This window comes from Rhodamnia argentea, chromosome 8 (genome assembly GCF_020921035.1).
Source record: "Rhodamnia argentea isolate NSW1041297 chromosome 8, ASM2092103v1, whole genome shotgun sequence".
Taxonomy (NCBI): domain Eukaryota; kingdom Viridiplantae; phylum Streptophyta; class Magnoliopsida; order Myrtales; family Myrtaceae; genus Rhodamnia; species Rhodamnia argentea.
The window spans coordinates 871,730-891,004 of record NC_063157.1 but is presented as its reverse complement, the minus strand read 5'-3'; the positions used below and the strand labels follow the sequence as shown (position 1 = coordinate 891,004).

General features: G+C 39.3%; 3 protein-coding genes across 7 annotated transcripts; 2 read left to right on the top strand and 1 right to left on the bottom strand.

Annotated features, from left to right (window-relative positions):
* Positions 1 to 4,355: 4,355 nt before the first annotated feature.
* On the top strand, positions 4,356 to 8,677 carry LOC115738100 (probable polygalacturonase At1g80170). Of its 3 annotated transcripts, XM_048284446.1 has the most exons (10): positions 4,363 to 4,875; positions 5,017 to 5,137; positions 5,747 to 5,878; positions 5,997 to 6,167; positions 6,252 to 6,272; positions 6,405 to 6,612; positions 6,921 to 7,002; positions 7,079 to 7,187; positions 7,318 to 7,434; positions 8,034 to 8,677. In XM_048284446.1, exons 1-10 carry the CDS (start codon positions 4,856 to 4,858, stop codon positions 8,322 to 8,324), a joined length of 1,272 nt encoding a protein of 423 aa, XP_048140403.1. In that variant the 5' UTR covers positions 4,363 to 4,855; the 3' UTR covers positions 8,325 to 8,677. The 3 variants fall into 3 exon arrangements, with proteins under 3 accessions (XP_030526472.1, XP_048140403.1, XP_030526471.1); XM_030670611.2 differs by having other exon boundaries at positions 4,367 to 5,137; XM_030670612.2 differs by lacking the exon at positions 5,747 to 5,878 and having other exon boundaries at positions 4,356 to 5,137.
* Positions 8,678 to 9,391: 714 nt separating this feature from the next.
* LOC115738105 (glyoxylase I 4) lies at positions 9,392 to 10,763 on the bottom strand. Its single transcript, XM_030670619.2, has 3 exons — positions 10,378 to 10,763; positions 10,153 to 10,258; positions 9,392 to 9,753 (listed from the first exon to the last, which is right to left on the bottom strand). Exons 1-3 carry the CDS (start codon positions 10,536 to 10,538, stop codon positions 9,493 to 9,495), a joined length of 528 nt encoding a protein of 175 aa, XP_030526479.1. The 5' UTR covers positions 10,539 to 10,763; the 3' UTR covers positions 9,392 to 9,492.
* A 3,182-nt stretch (positions 10,764 to 13,945) lies between these two features.
* LOC115738099 (pentatricopeptide repeat-containing protein At1g52640, mitochondrial) lies at positions 13,946 to 19,211 on the top strand. Of its 3 annotated transcripts, XM_030670609.2 has the most exons (3): positions 13,946 to 13,983; positions 16,768 to 16,803; positions 16,933 to 19,211. In XM_030670609.2, exon 3 carries the CDS (start codon positions 16,956 to 16,958, stop codon positions 18,522 to 18,524), a length of 1,569 nt encoding a protein of 522 aa, XP_030526469.1. In that variant the 5' UTR covers positions 13,946 to 13,983; positions 16,768 to 16,803; positions 16,933 to 16,955; the 3' UTR covers positions 18,525 to 19,211. The 3 variants fall into 3 exon arrangements, with proteins under 3 accessions (XP_030526469.1, XP_030526470.1, XP_048140402.1); XM_030670610.2 differs by lacking the exon at positions 13,946 to 13,983 and having other exon boundaries at positions 16,770 to 16,806; positions 16,936 to 19,211; XM_048284445.1 differs by lacking the exon at positions 13,946 to 13,983 and having other exon boundaries at positions 16,790 to 16,869; positions 16,961 to 19,211.
* The last annotated feature ends 64 nt before the right edge of the window (positions 19,212 to 19,275 follow it).

Below are 19,275 nucleotides of genomic sequence, written 5' to 3'. Positions count from 1 at the left end.
TGTTTAATTTTTCTTTTTTTGTTGTTCTTCTTCCTCCGTCGGTCGCCGGGCACTCGGTAACGATCGACAATTGGCAACACAAGGTAAAGCCTCACCATATCCGGCCACAGGAGGTTTGAGCTTGTCGGAGTTGAGGCCTAACGACCGGCTAAGGAAGAGAAAAATAAAAAAATATAAAAAAATTTGAGATGAGCAGTTCCGAAAAGTGTTTTCACCTCTTCAAATTTAGGAATTCACTTTCTTAATATTAAATTAATAGCCAATGTATAATTTTTTTCATTGTCAACAATAATTTATGTCTAGATAATAATTTAAAAAATACTGTTCGAGTACTGCTTATAGAAATAAATCATTCAAAAAAAAAAAACTTATTGTTCAAGCAATATATGTTATTTATTGGCGAAAAAAGTATTTTTTTAAAAAAATTATTTTTTTTCCGTAATATCATACCCACTCCAAAAATCAAGATAGGAGGTTGCGAGCGTGTCTCAATCTAGGGAGGCAGGCCTTGCAGGGTCTCTGCAATTGCAGAGCAACCGCCATGAACAAACAAACATGAACCCTAGTCTCCGTGTCGGTCTAGTGTCGAATCCCACCGCATTATGTGCATTAGATTACGAGGAACATGGGTTGCATACCATACACACTCCACAATTCCAAAATAGGTAATTTTCCTCAAATTAATAGGTATATGATGTCTTTCGTGAAATGCATCGAATTTTTTATGTGTTTTTCGTATGATCAATCGATCGATGCCATCCTAAAGAAAATTACCATCGCCGCCCGATAAGGAGGGGACAAAGCATCATCCGAACTATATTTCGGGCTCTAAGGAAACATATATAGGGATCTGCTTAGCGTGAAAAACGAATTGATTTTTCAGATTTTCCCCGACTTAGGAAAAATGTTTGTGTAAAGAAAAGAAAAAGAAAAAGAAAAAAAGACAAGGGTACACGCGGTATGAACAAATTGTCCTATGTCTGGTTGTCTCTCTGCGCTGGACCATGTTCAATGGACCGCCACTAGAAAATTCAAAATAAGAAGAGACAGAGAGAGAAGCGGAGGAGGCGCTAAAGTGACATGACAATTCCTGCTGGCATCAACGTAGCGCCACCTTGCGACACGTGTACTATCATGTGGGCCCCGTTACCAAACGGACGAAAGGATAGGCCATGTAGGGAGAGGTGGTGGGGCGAGACCGGGTTTATGATATTTTCTGAGGGAGGAGGGGCGAAATACGTGTGGCCGACATTAGCAGCCAAGTTCGACATCAGAGCCGTAATTGACCGCTAATCTCGCGCCCACGTTTGACTGCTGCCTTCCGATGTTCCCACTGAGTAGTTTCTCTTCGATCCGGCTTCTTCCTCTTTTGCCGTCGAACAAGTTCGTGTCGTCTGAGCTCGCGCCGCAGAGAAAATGGCTGCGAGATTCCATGATTTTTTGAGTCCTCGATCAAAAATCAACGTCTCTATATATGGTGAAAAATGAGAGGTAGATCGTTGGCGCAAAGGACCCGAAAAAAAAAAAGGGGGACTTAGTCGATTAGAGCCGAGTTTGATAGAAACGGAAGTCGTCGATGTAACAGAATTATCAATAATTTGAAGGGAATCGACAACTCGGCCAGTAAAAATCATAGACAACACGACGTGAAAGCTATCGACCACGACCCTCATCAAGACTTTAGGAGTTGGTCGACAAAATTATCGACGGCAATCATTGGGCCGAAATATATAATTACCGGGCCACTATGTCTACTGCCGCTAATTTAAGATTTTCTCTTGTATAACATCTTGGGTATAAGTGTTATTAAACAATAGGAAATTACTGATAGCGAAACTTTTTGTAATTGCCGATAGATTTAGAAAGTTATTTGTTCATTTGAATTCGAAAGGAGTGAAGGTCGACAGCGGGTTATAAATACCTCAAGTGCACTATTTTTAATATATCTCCCATCCATCAAAGAAGTCAATGTTCTTCTATAAATTTATATTTTATTTTCACTCTCCTGCATTTTACATCACTGACAACAATTGTTTCCAATATCATATTTCTAAATTCCTCTCATGTCCGAAATCATCAACAAAAAAAAGGGAAGAAATATCACTTGCAACATTTGTGGATTCATATTGATCCATTGACATCCTTTAAAGAGTATCACATCTTTTTCGATAAAATATTTTTTTTGGCATGCCTAGTGGAACGCATTTTGTTGATTCTAAGAGACTATGGTGGCAAAAACTAGATTTCAATAAGAGTCCGACAATGTTGTTGGCAAAAACAATCCAGTGTCACAAACTTATATCAAAGTCGTTGAACATTCCGAATCTTCAGCCGTCCGAAGAGCAACAGAAGGAAATCATTGCAAAGAAATTGATCTTCCAAGGCATCTTACTTAAAAGCGGTTAATAGATGTTACTCCAAATTCGAATATGACGTTAATATGAGAGAATTTGCTTGAAGAATATCAAAATGACATGGCTGACTAAATTGCAAGTCACATGTCAAACGTGGTCAAACTAACGATCATCAATGCTGTGAATGATGCATTTACAAGGTCAGGATCATCCAATGAACCACTACCATTCCAATCAATTCCGGTCGTAATATGTAAATGCCTAATCGTCTAATCAAGGCCACAACAATGGAAATAATCAAATTAATGTTGGTCAAAATAACTTAAATAAAATTACCAATTTGGCAAATGAAAATGGTCGACAAAATGGAGCAGTGCCAAATCTTGAAAATATGAGGCCAACTGTTGTGCCTGTGCCACTCAATGAGGCAAATATACCTTATGGGCTGAATGCATCGATTAACACTAATGTAAATAATTCTGCAAGAGCGAAATCACCACCTAGGGGGGCCAGATGGGCCAACCATCCACAATTGAACCCAGCATAGTTTGCTGAAGAAGTTCAACGACAATCGATTTAGACAAGGACGTCATCATATCCATTTATAGGAAACAACATCTTAAATGGGTTGATAATCAGCCTGTTCCAATAGGCTTTAAAATTCCTAAGTTTGCCATCTTTACTAGTGAAAATAAATAATTGACCATCAAGCACATTAGTCAATTTAACAAATAATTTTTTAAGACTTAGGTAATTTCCTTTGTCTTTGTCAAAAACTACTACCAATTGATAAACTAACTTACCAACCAATTCTGTTAGTAACTAGACTGAGATAGAAAGACAATAACATTCTCAGTTTTACATAACAATATCCGACGTGTCGATTGTTGATCCGGCTAGACTTTACTAATACAATAATGAGTATATCGAACAATTTATTGCTTGATTCAAGAAGGCTAGAGATAGGTATCTTTGCTTCACTCTCGGAAAAAGAGTTCATAGATTTGATTTTCACTACATTAAAATTCAATCTTAGAGAAAATTATAAGTCGGAGCATGAATTTGACCAGGATGAAAACAATTAGACAATTGTGGTTGTTGATCCTTAAAGCTTGCCAAAATAGAAGAAACAACAATAGTTGGGGTTAAAGACACTTATGTTCACTTGTTTGATATCAACCAATCGGATGACATCCTCGACTTACTTTTGAAAAATGACCTAATTAAAATAAGGGAAATGCTTTTCTGACGATATTGTCAAAAACAAGACAATCTCAATCGTAAATTTACACACAATCACCGCATGTTATGCATAAAGTACTCATTAATTAAGAGATCGTGTGGTCAGAAATAATGATAATAATGTTAGATTGTCGGGCTATCGGCTCCTTTAACTTAACTAAAGGCCAAATAATTCCAAGTAAAGAAGATTTAGTAAAAAAAATTAATTTGCAAGTGGCACCATTCGTGAGTCTATAATACAGTTAATTGTGTTGTTTTCACGAAAACAATTCAGGAGACCAGGGAAAAATTGAAATTTGCCAAATGATTGACTACTCTTGATTGTCTGATTTAATTCAATTCTATTGAAAGGGGTAGATACGCCGCTCTGCGCATGCCCGGGCCGACAATAAACTGCGTCGTTTCGACACCGCCGACATCTGAGCGAACGGGGTCATTCGAGGGATGCAAAGTTTTGTGGGGTGGGTGTTGAAACTCTGGAAGCCTACAAGGCCTAGCCTTTTTCTCTTCCCAAAGACCAGTAAAGCCCACCAGCATCGGGCTTTGATCTGTTCGAGGCCGAGTTCCGCTCCTCCTCAACCACCGCACAGATTGGAAGAAGATTGATGGGATTCTTCCGCTACGTTTCCGACGCATAAAATGGTACAACAGATAGATTAATGAAAAGAAGCAGCAGTGTGATTCGCAAGAAAACACAGACGAGGAGCATCAATCGAAAACCCAGCAAGCGTAGACCCTTAATCCCTCTATTCGCTTGATTCGTACTCCACCCCACATAAGCATAAACATATTCAACCAGAAGAATGATCATTGTTAATATGGGAAAGTTCTCAATGTATAAGTATTATGGCCTTGAAAGTGAAAACTGAAAACCCATAACCGTCTTTGAAGAAAACGAAGATCTTCTATGCATGCGTGGTACGATAATGAGCGAAAAGATTTGACTTTGCTGAATCCAGCGGCCAAATGGGCTCTGGGTGTACGCTAGAACATGGAAATACGGCCGACGAGAATAACTACAGGTCGAACTTTTTATGGAAACTTCGTCGGCTTTGCTTGCATTTGGCGTCAACAGTGAAGAGGTGTGGGAGTGAATGGTTTCGACTCCGAACTTTCGCACTCGCTGACGATTTCAAGCGCATCGTCCCTCCCGTTCTTTAATTTAGTCATTCAGTAACGACGAGCTCAGACATTCGCGTTTACTACGAAGGGCAAAAACACGGAGTCCCTGATTTCATCGTCTCCGGTTGGATCTGATTATGCCTGAACAAATCGCAAAGTAATTTGAGATCTCCCTCTCTGTCCTCTCTTCTAGCTGACTCATCATGAGGAGACGAAAAACACATTTTTCTCGGGGACCCTTCATTCTTCACGTAAATGTTCTCTTGTTTGTCTGCTCAAACTTCGTTCTTGCCGGGAGATTCGATTCTCTGCTGCGACTACCGCGTTCTGGGTCTATCACGAGCCGGCCCAAATCCAAAATTGTTCTGTCGGTCGACGATCATGGTGCTAGAGGAGATGGTATGAGCGATGATACCGCGGTAAAGTCCTAAACTTTGTCTGTGTCTGTCTTTCTTGTGAATAAGTTGAGGGATCCATGTGTTTCCGTTCTGCTACGGCTTTCCACATTGTCAGGAAAATGGAGGGTAGTTAGTAGTTAGTTAATTAACGTAGCAAATCTTGACCTGTTTTGAGTTAGTTGAGCGAGCTATTATTTTTTATGATTGTTACTTCAGCTGGATTTTTGTATGCTTGATCATGATTCCTCATGATATTAAAATGAGGAAAGTTTGTCTGGAAAACGCAACTGTTCTTGTTCCATGGGCAACCGTGCAATTTGTAGTTTTTTTTCCTGGATGATCTGAAAGCTCTGTCACTGATGAAATCTGTGATCCAGTTGTTTACCTTGCCTTTCTTTTCTTGTCATGTCGAATCCGGTCAGTGTACCGGGCTGCTGTGAAATAACTTGAGATACTCTGACTTTTTATGAACAAGCAACTGATGTAGAAAATTTAGAATATTATTTCTTCGGAATGAAGTTGGTGCAAGTAAGAACCACGGGTAGTAACTGGGAACTGCCTATGAGACCCTTTGAATATTTTAGCTTCAGTTCACCTACATCTTTTGTAATTATGATATCATGCTTTCAGGCTGTTGGAAATGTATGGAAGTTAGCTTGCTCCCGTTCTGCCCCAGCTAGAATTCTTCTGTCATCTGGAAAGACTTACTTGTTTCACTCAATTGATTTTGCTGGACCTTGTCGATCGAAGGTCACCCTAGAGGTACTCGTGAAGTATAAAAACTGGATTTCTGTAACGGATTGAGACTTTACCTTACTATGCTCTTCATGCGAACCGATGAGTCTTATTTCAGCATATGAAGAAATCAAACTTCTGATAGATTGCAGGCAGCATTGTTGCTCCCAAAGATCCTGAAGCCTGGGAAGGATTAAATCCTCATAAATGGATATATTTCCATGGAGTGAAGCACCTTACTGTGGAAGGAGGGGGCAAAATCGATGGAATGGGGTGGGAATGGTGGGGTCGGTCTTGCAAGACAAATGCGACTAATGTAAAATTTTTATGCAGATCTCTCATCTTTCTCGAGTTTCTCAAATCATGCATCCATCTAAGCTTGTTTTTACTTCTTATGCAGCCATGTCATCCTGCTCCAACGGTTAGTGGTGGTTTATCTGGGATGCTATGCAGTCAGCAGCGAAGTTTGCTTTACTCTATGTCACTTTTTTCTTCAATGTTTAAGAATTTGACCTTCATTTTATGATTGTAATGTTAAAAATTTCATATCCAGGCTGTCATTTTCCATAGATGCAAGGATTTGATTGTGAGGAACCTCAGGGTGATCAACAGTCAGCAGATGCATGTAGCATTTACCAATTCCCTACGGGTTAAAGCATCATACCTCAGAGTGACAGCCCCTGCTGCGAGCCCTAATACTGATGGAATCCATATAAGTGCTTCCCGTGATGTTCAGATCGAGGATTGCATTGTTAGAACAGGTTTGGCTTTTTTGCTCATCATAGCACCATTCAACTATGAGTGATTTCATGTGTTTGGAGTTAAAACCCATCTCCTGGACTCCAACTGACTACAGAAGATGGAGGATGAAAATGACAAATTTATATTGTTTTGAAGCGACTCAATTTTGATTTTTATCTTGTTTCTTTGTTTTACTCGTATCTTTGAGCAAGTTTGACTTGGAGCTTTCTCCTGTATGATTCACCAACAATTAATACCGCCTGAATGAATATGTCTGACTCTCATAAAAACTAAGTTATTTCTGAAGCATAATGAAAACCTTATCCAGGTGATGACTGCATCTCTATAGTCAGCAATTCTTCATGGATTACAATCAGAAACATTATCTGTGGGCCAGGACATGGTATTAGGTAAGAATCTCTCCCTTCAGTCGACTGGAATTTGAGGAATATGAGGAATAACGCAGATCATCCTCCACCACTACAGTATTGGTAGCTTGGGGAAATCGAAATCTTGGGCAGAGGTTCATGATGTAGTTGTTCACGGAGCGCTTGTGTCCAACACTGAAAATGGTTTGAGGATTAAAACGTGGCAGGTGAACTTCTCTTTCATGTATCATGGCATACGGCGTTTCTTTTCCAAAACCTCTTTTTTGATAAACAATCCCTCATGCAAAGTAATTTCCTTTATGCTGAATCATCATCCTGCACTTTCTCGTCTCTCAGGGAGGCGGTGGCTCTGTCACCAATGTGATTTTCCAGAATGCGTGGATGGAAAATGTATCACATCCTATAATCATAGATCAGTATTACTGCGATTCTTTTCAGACTTGTCCCAATCAGGTAATTCACCTTTCTACTGGCTCAAATGGCTATAAGTATCTTGATGTTTGCTATGTAGGTTGTAATCCTATGCGAACTGTGGCTAGTATATCCTGTCTTAAGAGTATATTGTGGATCAACCAGAAGAAGTACATGGATGGAGTGGTCCTTGAGTTCCACCTGTTTTCTAGATTTGGAGAAGCATGCAATTTCATAAACAGAGATCCCATCGATTAATGGAATTGTACTGCCATCATACATTTAAGCCTCTGAAGTGGTGGCATCATGCAGAATGAGCTATTTCATAAAGCCTGCCAAAAATCAAATCAAGTATTTCTGTGCCCTTTGCAATTGGACGAAGAATGCTTACCTTTAATTTTGGGAATATAGGACTATCTTCCACATGCCTGCCTGACCTCAAAGTAGCACAATTAAAAGGACTTACTCTGTGATGAGTCTTAAATTCAGATCCTTGTCTGCATCTTCTATTTGTAGTGCCTGCCTCAACTATGTACAATGCAAACCTCATCACCATTCTTGGGTTTATATTTCATTATCTGGCCTAATTTCCCTTCATCTGCAACTTAAAAATGCTGTTGAAACTCCCATAATCTCTGCAGACATCGGCTGTTAAAGTGGGAAATATATCATTCTTGGGGATCAAAGGGACATCAACTACTGAGAAAGCTATGATATTTGCCTGCAGCGACGATGCTCCATGTGAAGGGCTATATTTAGAAGACATACATCTTGTTTCCCATGCTGGTGGTACTACAAGATCCTTCTGTTGGCAAGCATACGGCTCTGTGTCCGGTCTAGTATATCCTCCTCCTTGCTTCTCATTTGAAGACAAAGACAGCTTCATTAAACAGAAAGCTCAGTATGGCTCTGAAAATGTTCATTCCTTCTGAAAGAAGAGTCGTCATGTTTTTCCTTCCTTTTGCATTGGGGGTTGCATATTGCCCTTGCATCTCCAGGCCAGGTTTCAAGGACTCTGTATTCTTTTCTGGTTGTACTTAGAAGCCAGTCAGGAAATAAAAGCAGGCTCGTCGGTTGGCTAACCAGGGATGGCTATTAATGATTTATATATGTTCTCACTTTTTAGGTTGCTTTTTGAAATGAGATTGAGTGGAAGAGGCTTCATTAGTTGAGCAGTCACGCTAATATTTCGTGTTGTTGTAATTCCTTCTTCATGCTGTATTTAATCGAGGAACAGAAAAGGAAAATGTAAGGGAAATGGTCGGCTTTGCATGATTATTTGTTCTGCAGCATTACATGTGAACAGTAACTTCTCTGCCAAGCAAACAAATTGGGTTTGCTCTGTCTGTTTTTCATGATTTTGGGAATTTCCTTCCAATCCGCGGCTTCATTTTTTTTCCTGGTTAAATTGCTCTCTCTCTCTCTCTCTCTCTCTCTCTCAAAAGCATATGCCTCAAGGTTAAAGAGTCTCTTATGTATACCTTGACAAAATGCATGGTTCTTGCCATGATCATGATCCCCTGCTTAAGATATAATTAGATTACGTTGAGAGAGTTATTAAATATTAAGGCTGCATTTGTTTTGTGAAAAAATATTTCTATATCGACAGCAATTTATATCTATCATATCATTTTAAAAAAATATTCTTTAATTCGTTTATTTTCTGCGAAATAAAGGAAAAAAACTTCATTACTTGTCAACTCATGCAGTAATTGCCGCATGGAACCTCTCTCAAAGAGAAAACCATCATGCACTGAAAAGTTTTATAGGTAGCCCAAGGTTCTGAACCTCCAACGTGGAAAACATGATCAACCATGCAGAGAACAGCATGAGAGATAGGGAGAGATTCTGTACAGGTCCCATCTTATTTATGCAAATATCAACCATGAAGAGAACAGCATGAGAGATAGAGAGAGATTCTGTACAGGTCCCATCTTATTTATGCAAAAGATGCTAGACAGTCTATCATTGAACTGGACAAGCAATGGTGGGAATGAACTGGACACAAAACTCAGAATGCCATCTATTATCATTGATCAAATAGAGTTGTCATTCTGAGACAAAATAGTGATATTTCAACAAAAAAAGAAGAAAACTTCATTACTGCTGCACCACCTGCTTGATCTGCTGCTGCTGCTGCTGCTGCAATATCTGGAGGTTAACACGAGAGCATGACCGCGCCATCTCACCGGCCAGAGGGATCATGGGGAGGATGTCACAGTTGCAGATCTCAATCATGAACCCATCTGGGTCATGGAAGAAGAGCTGGTCCACTTGGATCCCGCCTTCCTCTACGGCCGCCCGCACATAATCCATCCCCATCTCCTTCAACTTCTTCTCCACTGCCCCCATGCTCTCGCACTGTACAGTGGATTTTGAGGTTTTCAAGTGAGCAAATGCTTTCAAAAAGCTCAAAATATTTCCTTTGTTTGTTTGTTTCATACCCAGTAAAAGTAACGTTTCCAAACTGTTTCTTCAATGCAATATGCACAAGGTGACATCTATTTATCAGCAATGTAATTTTTTCTGATCAATATGAATACTTGTATTCAAGCCACTGTTTCGTAGAAATCGATTTCCTCATCAAGGTTGAATGGAGCATTAACATAGTGAGACAAGACTGACAAATGATGATTTGACTCTACACAACTTTCAAATATATTAGCAAATGCACATTCAATTATATGAAACGGAAATCTCATAAATGAACTTTTTTCTCAGAATTAAATGAAGTTATTTCAAATTTAAAAAAAGACATACCTGAAAGGAAATATGATTATCCTTAGGGTTGATCTCACTTTTCTTGATCATTTTATCCGGATCTTCCGATTGCAACAGATGTATTCCGATCCCATATCCGAATAGCCTGTGAAAAAAGAAAAGAAAATGCTTATCCAAGAGATCACAAGATTCAGGACAGATTAACAGTGCATTGTTCTTTGGTTTTCCAATCAGTCTCTCACTGTTTTAGAAGAAATTCAATACCATGCACCATCAAAGTCGAACGATCCGGGCCTCCTGATGGGGACGAATCCGAGAACATTCTGATAAAAGTTCATGGACTCCTCGACCGATCGACAAACGAGCGAAATGTGGTTCAAAGACTGGAGGTGCAAAGGATTCTGCAAGTTTTCCTTCATCTTCATCTCTCTTTTTTTTCAAGAAGATGGCAAAACCAAGTTCGACAGAGACCCACACACCAGATGCCAAAAATGTTTGAGAAACTTTTAGTCAAACCCACCAAGAAAAACCAGATGTTTCTATGGTTTCTCTGATGAAGAAGAGAGAGAGAGAGAGAGACGTGGGATTTGCGGTTGTTGCAGATAAGTATATGCACCGAGGAAGAGAAGTACACGGAAAGTGTGTACGGCGGTATGGGTTGAGCGAGAGATGTGGTTGCGGAGGGGTTTATACACAAGGCCGTGGCATGAGATGAGATGAGAATTTCAACAAGAGTCACCTGGCGCCACGTCAGAGTTTCTGATGATGCTGACACGTCGACTCCACGGCTGACTCGGATTGCCACCACTGTGGACCGAGACTGCATGCGTATAGGCGATCGGATTGACGAGGTCCCATGCGTGAAGCAACAGCACTCTGATCATCTCCCGCGGTAATATCAACACAAACTAGGAAAATTTTCAAATAAAGGCATGAGGAAGACCTTATTTCAAATGACCAGAGCGAGGACCTTATTTCAAATAAATCCCTCGCCGGCCCTCGCCATCGCCAGCTGCAAATAAAAAAAATAAATGAAAAAAAAGAAAAAAATTAAAATTAAATGACAAAACATTTTTGGTCAGTCTTTTCTTCGAAATAATGAAGTCATTTCAAGCTTTTATTTAAAATAAGTTCAGACCCTTATTTCGAATTTTCCTGCAAACTATGAAGAAACTTTGTCTCTTCTTCTTGTGTGGTTTGCCAAAGGAAGGGACCATCCTGATATTGGCACCTTTAATGGTATTGACAATTCATTATTGCAAAATGAAGAAACAAATTATTTCTCCTGCTGTTACCTTTTTCTTTCTCTTCATTTATCTGAAACTCATTTTCGATGCGACAACGTTATTTTCATATGCTAATGACGAATCGTTGCTATTAATATAGAAAAGAACGCAAAGGCAAATTCGCTCTGGACATGCCCATCCTTCTGTTGCCTTTTTTTCTGGTTAGTTTCATTTATCGTGACGCTTCATCGAACCAAAGATGATTCTATCTTGTTCTGCGCTCGTCGAATTGGACCACAATATGCGAGAGGAAACTCCGTGTTTGTATGGGGATACTTCTTCCTCCTCTGGGGAACTCAATTTACACAAGGAAAAGATTGCTCTTTGCATGCAGAAAGCAAAATACGACAACCATCACTTCTGAACTTTGCCAAAACAGAGGGCATGCTAATTATGGTTTTGAAGGGGAACTTTTACGTTATCTACCCCGAATAAAGAGCTCTCTAGAGGCTTCAAATTGTCGAATGCGACGTCTCCCGTCTTCCAAATGCTGCGCATGCACTAGTACGCTCCACAACATCCGACACGGAACGAATTCAGAACCATTCGGAAAGTACAATGAAGATAGAGAAACTGTTCTTTCGCTTCTGTGCCATTGGTGAAAGCTCCATCGTGTTCACGTTGCCAAGCTTTGTCAACATGCCCTGACTGTGTGAAAGAGTGCCAGTAGTGGGAAGTTGGCAGTGAACGACAGCGTTTGATGGTTGGTAAAGACGCAATGGGGTTAAGGGTATACTAGAGTCTTTCGCTTTCATTTTCAGTTTGGGTATATGAGGAACTGTCACTACAAAACCCAAAAGGTGAAAACGATACATGAGCAGGTCTTCTGCTTTTTGTCCCCACTGTGTTCTGATAAGGGTGGCCAACCAGATGCTTCGACATATTTAAATTCAAACGCAGAAAATTCAGGAAAATAAGTTTATGGCAGATCGTAACGATAGCTCCGTTTGTTTCTGGTGTTTGAATCTCATTTACAAAATGATTTCAACCTCCTGATTTTATTTCAGGCCAAAAAAAAAAAATCCAAAATTTTAAATTATTTTTTTAAATTTTTTAATCTATTTCTTTTCTTCTTCTTTTTCTTTCCCTTTCTTCCTCCATCGCGACAGGTTGTGGCGTCCATGGGCGAGCTCGAGGCTCGCCAGGTCCTAGTGAGCTCGACCTCATTGGATCCGGAGAGCTCGAGCTTGCTTGTGGCCGCTGCTAGTCGCCGCTGTAGAGGAAGAAGAAAAAAGAAAAAGCAAGAAAATAAGAAAAGATAAAGATAAAGAAGAATAAAATGTAACATTTAAGTATAATATTAAAAAATAAAAAATTAAGAAGAAAAATTTCGAAAAGTATTTTCACCTCTTGAGATTTAGAAATTCTTTATTATTTTTAATTTTATGTATGAATTTTTAGTTGACCAGAAAAATGTTTTTCATTGACCAAGTGATTAAAAAAAAAAAAAACAAATGAAGTCTGGGAGAATCTTCAAAGATGAGTCACGTTCTTAACTGGGGATGTGTTTACTGGGCTAAACATTGCGCAAGCATTTGAATAATATCCACGCAATTCAATGACCGGTAATCTAATATGCAGAGTTCTTCTTAAGTGCTGTGGGAAAAGGACCGGGACTTTATTCTTTTTTGTAATTCTCAAAAGTTTAAAAGTTCACGTGGAAGCCCATATGAACTTAATTTTTTTAAAAGAATCGAGACTTTATTCTTTTTTGTGATTTTAAAAAGTGAATTTTCTTTTTAGAATCAACTTTTTCTTATTCTTATTTTTGCTCCAAAACGGGTCTCGGGAACAGAATCGGAGAATCATAACCAGAATTATTTACGTTACCAAACATGTTTCTGGTCCTTTTTTTGTTTTGGGGAATAAAATCGGAGAATCAGAATTGTTGTCAAACAAACGCAAAAAACTCAATCCCGATTGACATTTAAAAAGAGAGAGAGAGAGAGAGAGCAATATTTAGGACACTTACTTTTTCCTACATAATCAATAGTAGTCATTAATGGCGAGTTCTCACGTAATCAAGCGACTACCGAACATATTATTTCATCTTTAGCATCAATCTAAATCAACTCTTAACAAGGCGAGCGATTGTGACAAAGTGGTGTTGAAAGAGTCCATTGAGACTTCCCATGGGCCAGCCCATGGAGATTGGGCCGAAACGGGCTTGAGAGAGCTCTTGAGCCGCTAGATCCATGATCAGGTCCGTATTAGATCCTACTTGGCTCCACGGTGAATATCAGCCTATTTTAGGCGATGCTTGTTTGCTTGAATAGAACTTTTTCTTGCTAGAATTATGCCCTCGGGTGATACCTCGGAGATGAAAACACCTGAAGAACTATATCGAACACGTCACATTATATGACATGACCACACGATATCGTACGAGAGATCGATTAGATATTTGTATATCTCATATTCGGTTGAATTTGAGACAATAAGACACCCGCGCCAAGCTTACATTCAGTTGAACAAGCGATGCTCCGAAGGTTTAGCATTGTACTGTTTGAAAGCACACAAACTTCAAACCTTTTTTGTTTTCCTTCCATTTTCAGATTCTACAACCCCTCCCTCCGGGTACAAGGTAGACATGGCCACGAGCCATAAATCGGCGGTTCTTGTTCATGGCCATGCTTAAAACGGAAGCGGCCCTTGAAGGGGTGGTTCCGGTTCCCGTTTCGAATTTTAAATTTAATTTAAAACAATAAATTATGAAATAAAAATAATAAATTATTAATTATAAATTATAATTAAATTGTATATTGTGATCAAATTTGAGAGAAAAAAAAAGGGAGAGGGAAGGGGCTTGAACTTAATGAATTATCATTAAATGCCTACATATCTTCTTGGGAATAAAAGAATCAAAACCCATGTAATTCTTTTACCTTTGATAAATCCAACTCACATTATTGTCAATCGTCGCTATCCGTTGTGATACCCGTGGCGGTGATATCTCCACTATCATCATTGAAGAATTCGTTGTCTCGATCCAGCTCTTGTTGTCGAAATTTAACATTTGTCCAATCATCGGCACAAGCTTGAGCCTATACAGAATCCGGATTTAACCTTAAACGGTTGTCGTCCAAAATTAATCCTCTAGCGCTAAATGTTTGTTCAACTGCAGCTGTTGAAGAATGAGTTGTTAATATCTGTCTTGCGATGAGAGCGAGGACTGTGAATTGGGTTGAATGAGTCTTCTACCACTCCAGAATTTTGAAATCTGTGCTATGTTCGGAATCACGGAACTTGAAAGTAATGGTTAAATAGTTTTCTAATTCGGAAATATTACCTGTTGCTTCATTTTGTTTTTTTTTTTTTTTTTGCCTACTAATAAGTAGATTGTACCATTTACTAAGCCTACCTTTCTCCTCCCTTCGTGAGGCACTAGGTTGAGAAGATCCACTATCACCTAAATCATATCTACTACAAAATTCATTCTATAATACTACTATAGCATTTTTAACCTCTACTTGTATAGTTTTAATATCTACTGTTTCATTCAAATGTAAACAATCATAATAATAATCCTTCGGATAATCATACAAATCATCTAATTTAGTACGTGGATCGAAAATAATAGCAATCAAATAAACAAGACGAATGCAAGCATAATAATTTAGCCATTTTGCTTTCATTGCTCTAATAGTCAGAGCTAAATGAGTATTTTTTTTCATATTCATAAAACACACTAGCAGTATTAACACACTTTATTAAAAATAAATGCGTAATAGGATAATAAACACCAGATAAAGTATAAGTTGCATAATTAAAAACTTTCAAAAAATCAATTTTTTTTTTGTAAACAACCAAATCTTGCGGGAGTAAACTAATTTCGGAAATATTATTCAAAATAAGCGCACATAATAAATATTTATAAGCAAAAGATTGATGAAGCAACTCATAGTTAGAATTCTAACGAGTTGGAACATCTTTTGAAAATTATTTTGATTTTTGTCCATGTGATTTACAAAATCTGTCTCATCCTTTCATAATTTGGGGACGACTTCATAAAAATCTAATTACTCTTTTTATTGGGGTGAGAAAAGCCTCAAAAGTTCGCAAACCATCTTGTACACATAAATATAAAACGTGACAAGCACATCTAATGTGAAAAAATTGTCCGTCAAAAGAGAGTTTACAAATATTTTCTAATTCGGGAATGGAAGCGATATTTGACGCTGCATTATCAAAACCAATTGAAAAAACTTTATTAATCAAATTATATTATTCTAAAACTTGCCTAATTATTCTATAAATATTATTGGCGGTATGTCTTTCATCAAACACTCGAAATGCAAATATTCTTTTTTGAATGTTCCAATCGTCACCTATCCAATGACATGTGATACCCATATAAAAATGAATTTGCTAATAATCACTCCAAATATCACTACTTATATGCACACGTCCATTGAAATCCGTAAAAAAGTTTTGCAAAGCCTTCACTTTTAAGAGCAGTTCTTGGAACATGTTTTGCTTACGAAATACATGCAGTGTTTATCAAAAAATTCAAATCAAAAATTTCACCAATAGTAAACGGTAAATGTTCAACGGCAACATATTGAGCTAATGTTTCTTTATAAAATTCATCATTTAAACTAAATAAAGGAGAAGTGCTAGGATTGGCATAACCGAAAATTTGTTGTTGCCTGGTGTCGATTCCCGCTTGCGTTGCATGTTTTTGCGTCATATGCCCATTGTATGTTCCATAATCGTCTCTTTTATTAAAATTGTATGATTTCGTACAATATTTACATTTTATCTTGTACTTGTCTCCGCCTACATGTACATTGTCGAAGTATTGCCATAAGTTAGATATACTATTCTGGGCCTGCCGTTTCGGCTCTTTTGTTGTCGGCGTTTTTTCGACGCCAATAGGAGGATAAAGACTTTCTTGCGTTGGAACGTTCTCAACGTTGGGAATATAGTTGATATTATCATAATGTCTACCCAACATGTAAATTCATGAGAACCATCTTGATCATGAGGTTGAGGATAATCGGATTCCCTCATTTCCATCGGCATCGGGCTCTTTTCCCTATCACTAGCTCCACTTTCACTTGCCATTTTTGTTAGAGAATTGATCGAAAAATCAATTTAGAAAATTGACAAAATTGAGCAAGGATTGAGAGAATTTAGAGAATTTGAGAGAATTGAGAGGATTGAGAAAACTTGTGAAAAAAAAAAATGAAAGGGAAGGGGGAATGATATTTATATAAAATTTAAGGAAAAAAAAGGGGCGGGGGTGTAATGGCCGTTGCAATGCTTGCAACGGTTCAATTTTGGGCTGTTGTGGGGAGTCCCCCCGGATCGTCAGATCCGAGCCGATTTCGGGCCCAAATCGATCCGTGGCCATGTCTGGTGCAAGGAACCGAGCATGCAAACAGAGACCGACCACATAGCTTGTTTCAAATCAAAAGACAATTTGGACATTACCGTTCCATTCGATTCTTACGAAGTTGACGATGGCTTTTTTTTTTTGGTCTAAAAAAAAGTAGGCGAGCAAATCCAGGTTGAATTTGAGGACATGTACTGTCGGAGGGAGCCATTGGGACGATGGCCGTCGCTTCACTCTCATCCAAATCAAGAACTCTGCACTCGCTCTTCCACGGTCTTCGCCACCGACCCTTCTGTTCCCTCGCTCCGTCTCCTAACGCCTCGCATTCCGCGTCAGACCCCCGGTTGCCCGAGCTCGTGAACGACATCTCCCGCGTCCTCAGTGACCATCGTAATCCTCACGACGACTTGGAACACTCCCTGACCGCCTTCTCCGCGCAGATATCCACGAGCTTGGTCGAACAAGTCCTTAAACGCTGCAAAAATCTCGGCTTTTCTTCTCACAGGTTCTTTCTCTGGGCCAAGAAACTCCCGGGCTTCGAACACAGCTTCGAGAGCTACAGAATCTTGGTTGATGTACTCGGGAGCAGCAAGCAGTTTGCTTTGCTGTGGGATTTTCTGAGAGAGATGAAAGACTCCGAGAACTTCGAGCTGAACCCAGAAATCTTTTTCATTGTTTTCAGAGATTATAGTAGAGCTAACTTGCCTGGTGATGCTATAAGGGCTTTCAGTAGAATGAGTGAGTTTGGTATCAAGCCGAGTACTGCTGATTTTGACCAACTTTTGTATGTCCTATGTAAGATGAAGCATGTGAGGCATGCTCAGCAGTTTTTCCACAAATCTAAGGTTGAGTTTGAACCGAGTGTGAAGAGTTACAGCATTCTGATCAGAGGGTGGGGTGATATAGGCGAAGTGAATGAAGCACGTAAGCTGTTTGATGAAATGCTGCAGAGGGGCTGTTCGTTGGATGTTCAGGCGTGGAATAGCTTATTGGAAGCTTTGTGCAAAGGAGGCAACGTGGATGAAGCATATAATATCTTTGGGGAGATGGGTCCGAAAGGATTTGATCCGGATGCTTGTACGTACTCGATATTCATCCGGGCATACTGCGAAGCAAATGACTTGCATTCGGTTTTCAGGGTGCTCGACAGGATGAGGAGATATAACCTCGTGTCTAATGTGTATACTTACAATTGCATAATACATAAACTATGCAAGAACGAGAAGGTCGAAGAGGCTTACCAATTACTAGATGAAATGATTGAAAGAGGGGTCAATCCAGACGCATGGAGTTACAATGCTATCCAAGCTTACCACTGCAATCACAATGAAGTCAATATGGCTCTCAGACTGTTATCTAGAATGGAGAGAGAGAATTGTGTGGCAGACCGGCACAGTTACAACATGGTGCTCAAAATGCTGATCAGAGTGGGGCGATTCGATAGGGTAGAAGTTGTTTGGCTCAGTATGGGGAAGGTTGGGTTTTATCCTTCGGTCTCAACTTACTCCGTTATGGTCCATGGTCTGTGCAAGAAGAAGGGCAAATTGGAGGAAGCTTGTAGATATTTTGAGATGATGATTGATGAAGGAATACCTCCATATTCTTCCACAGTCGAGATGTTGAGAAATCGACTTCTAGGTTTGGGCCTCTTGGAGCACATCGATGTTCTAGCTGGGAAGATGGATCGTAGCACTTGTTGCTCGGTGAAAGAGTTCGCAAGCATGATGAGAGGTAACAAGGTGCGTGCAAGATGGAGAAGCGAAGAAACTGAGCCTGAAAGTGAGTGAACTTGAGATACAATTGGAGCTATGACAGCCTCACAGGTTCTTGGAGATCGTCTTATTCCATGTACCAGAACTCGTGGTCGTGGCGACCCACATAATTATGCAATGTCGATGATGCAAGCTGACAAAGTTGAAGAGGTCACCATAAAAGGATGTGTCTGCTTGAAGGCAGATTTCCAAAGGCACCTTCCCAAGTTGTCAGGATAATCGAAACTGAAAGAGTTTCTGTTAACTAAAACATTGATTGTTCTGTTTTCGACTTTTCATGTAATTGGAAATAAGGAGCTTGCAACCAGTGGAAGAGGGGTCACTAATTCTTATTTTCTCAATCACCTAAACGTAGTGTGCTTGACCTGCTTTGATGTTGAACGAAATTAGCGTCAAGCCCAAGGGACTATAGAACCGTTGTCTTCCAACAACTAATTGAAGAAATTCTCATCCTCCCAGCAAAAAGGGAAAAAAACATCCATTGTATGAAATCTTTATCTCATCTCGTTACTGTATATTACAATATATACATTTATATCAAAGAAAGTCGTCGTTCCATTAACGTAGCTTGCCTTAATCAGGACTCAACTTAACATTACTGGATAAACCTTGCTTTGCAGCTGAACAGCTGCCTTGAATATGGAATCAGCAAATAGTCCTGCCTCGAAACCTATTGCGTCATTGAGCAAAGCAACCCGGCCTGGCTAGCATTTCATTTGAACTGCTTGCCTGGTCACAATGCTTACATTTATCAAAGACAAGCTGT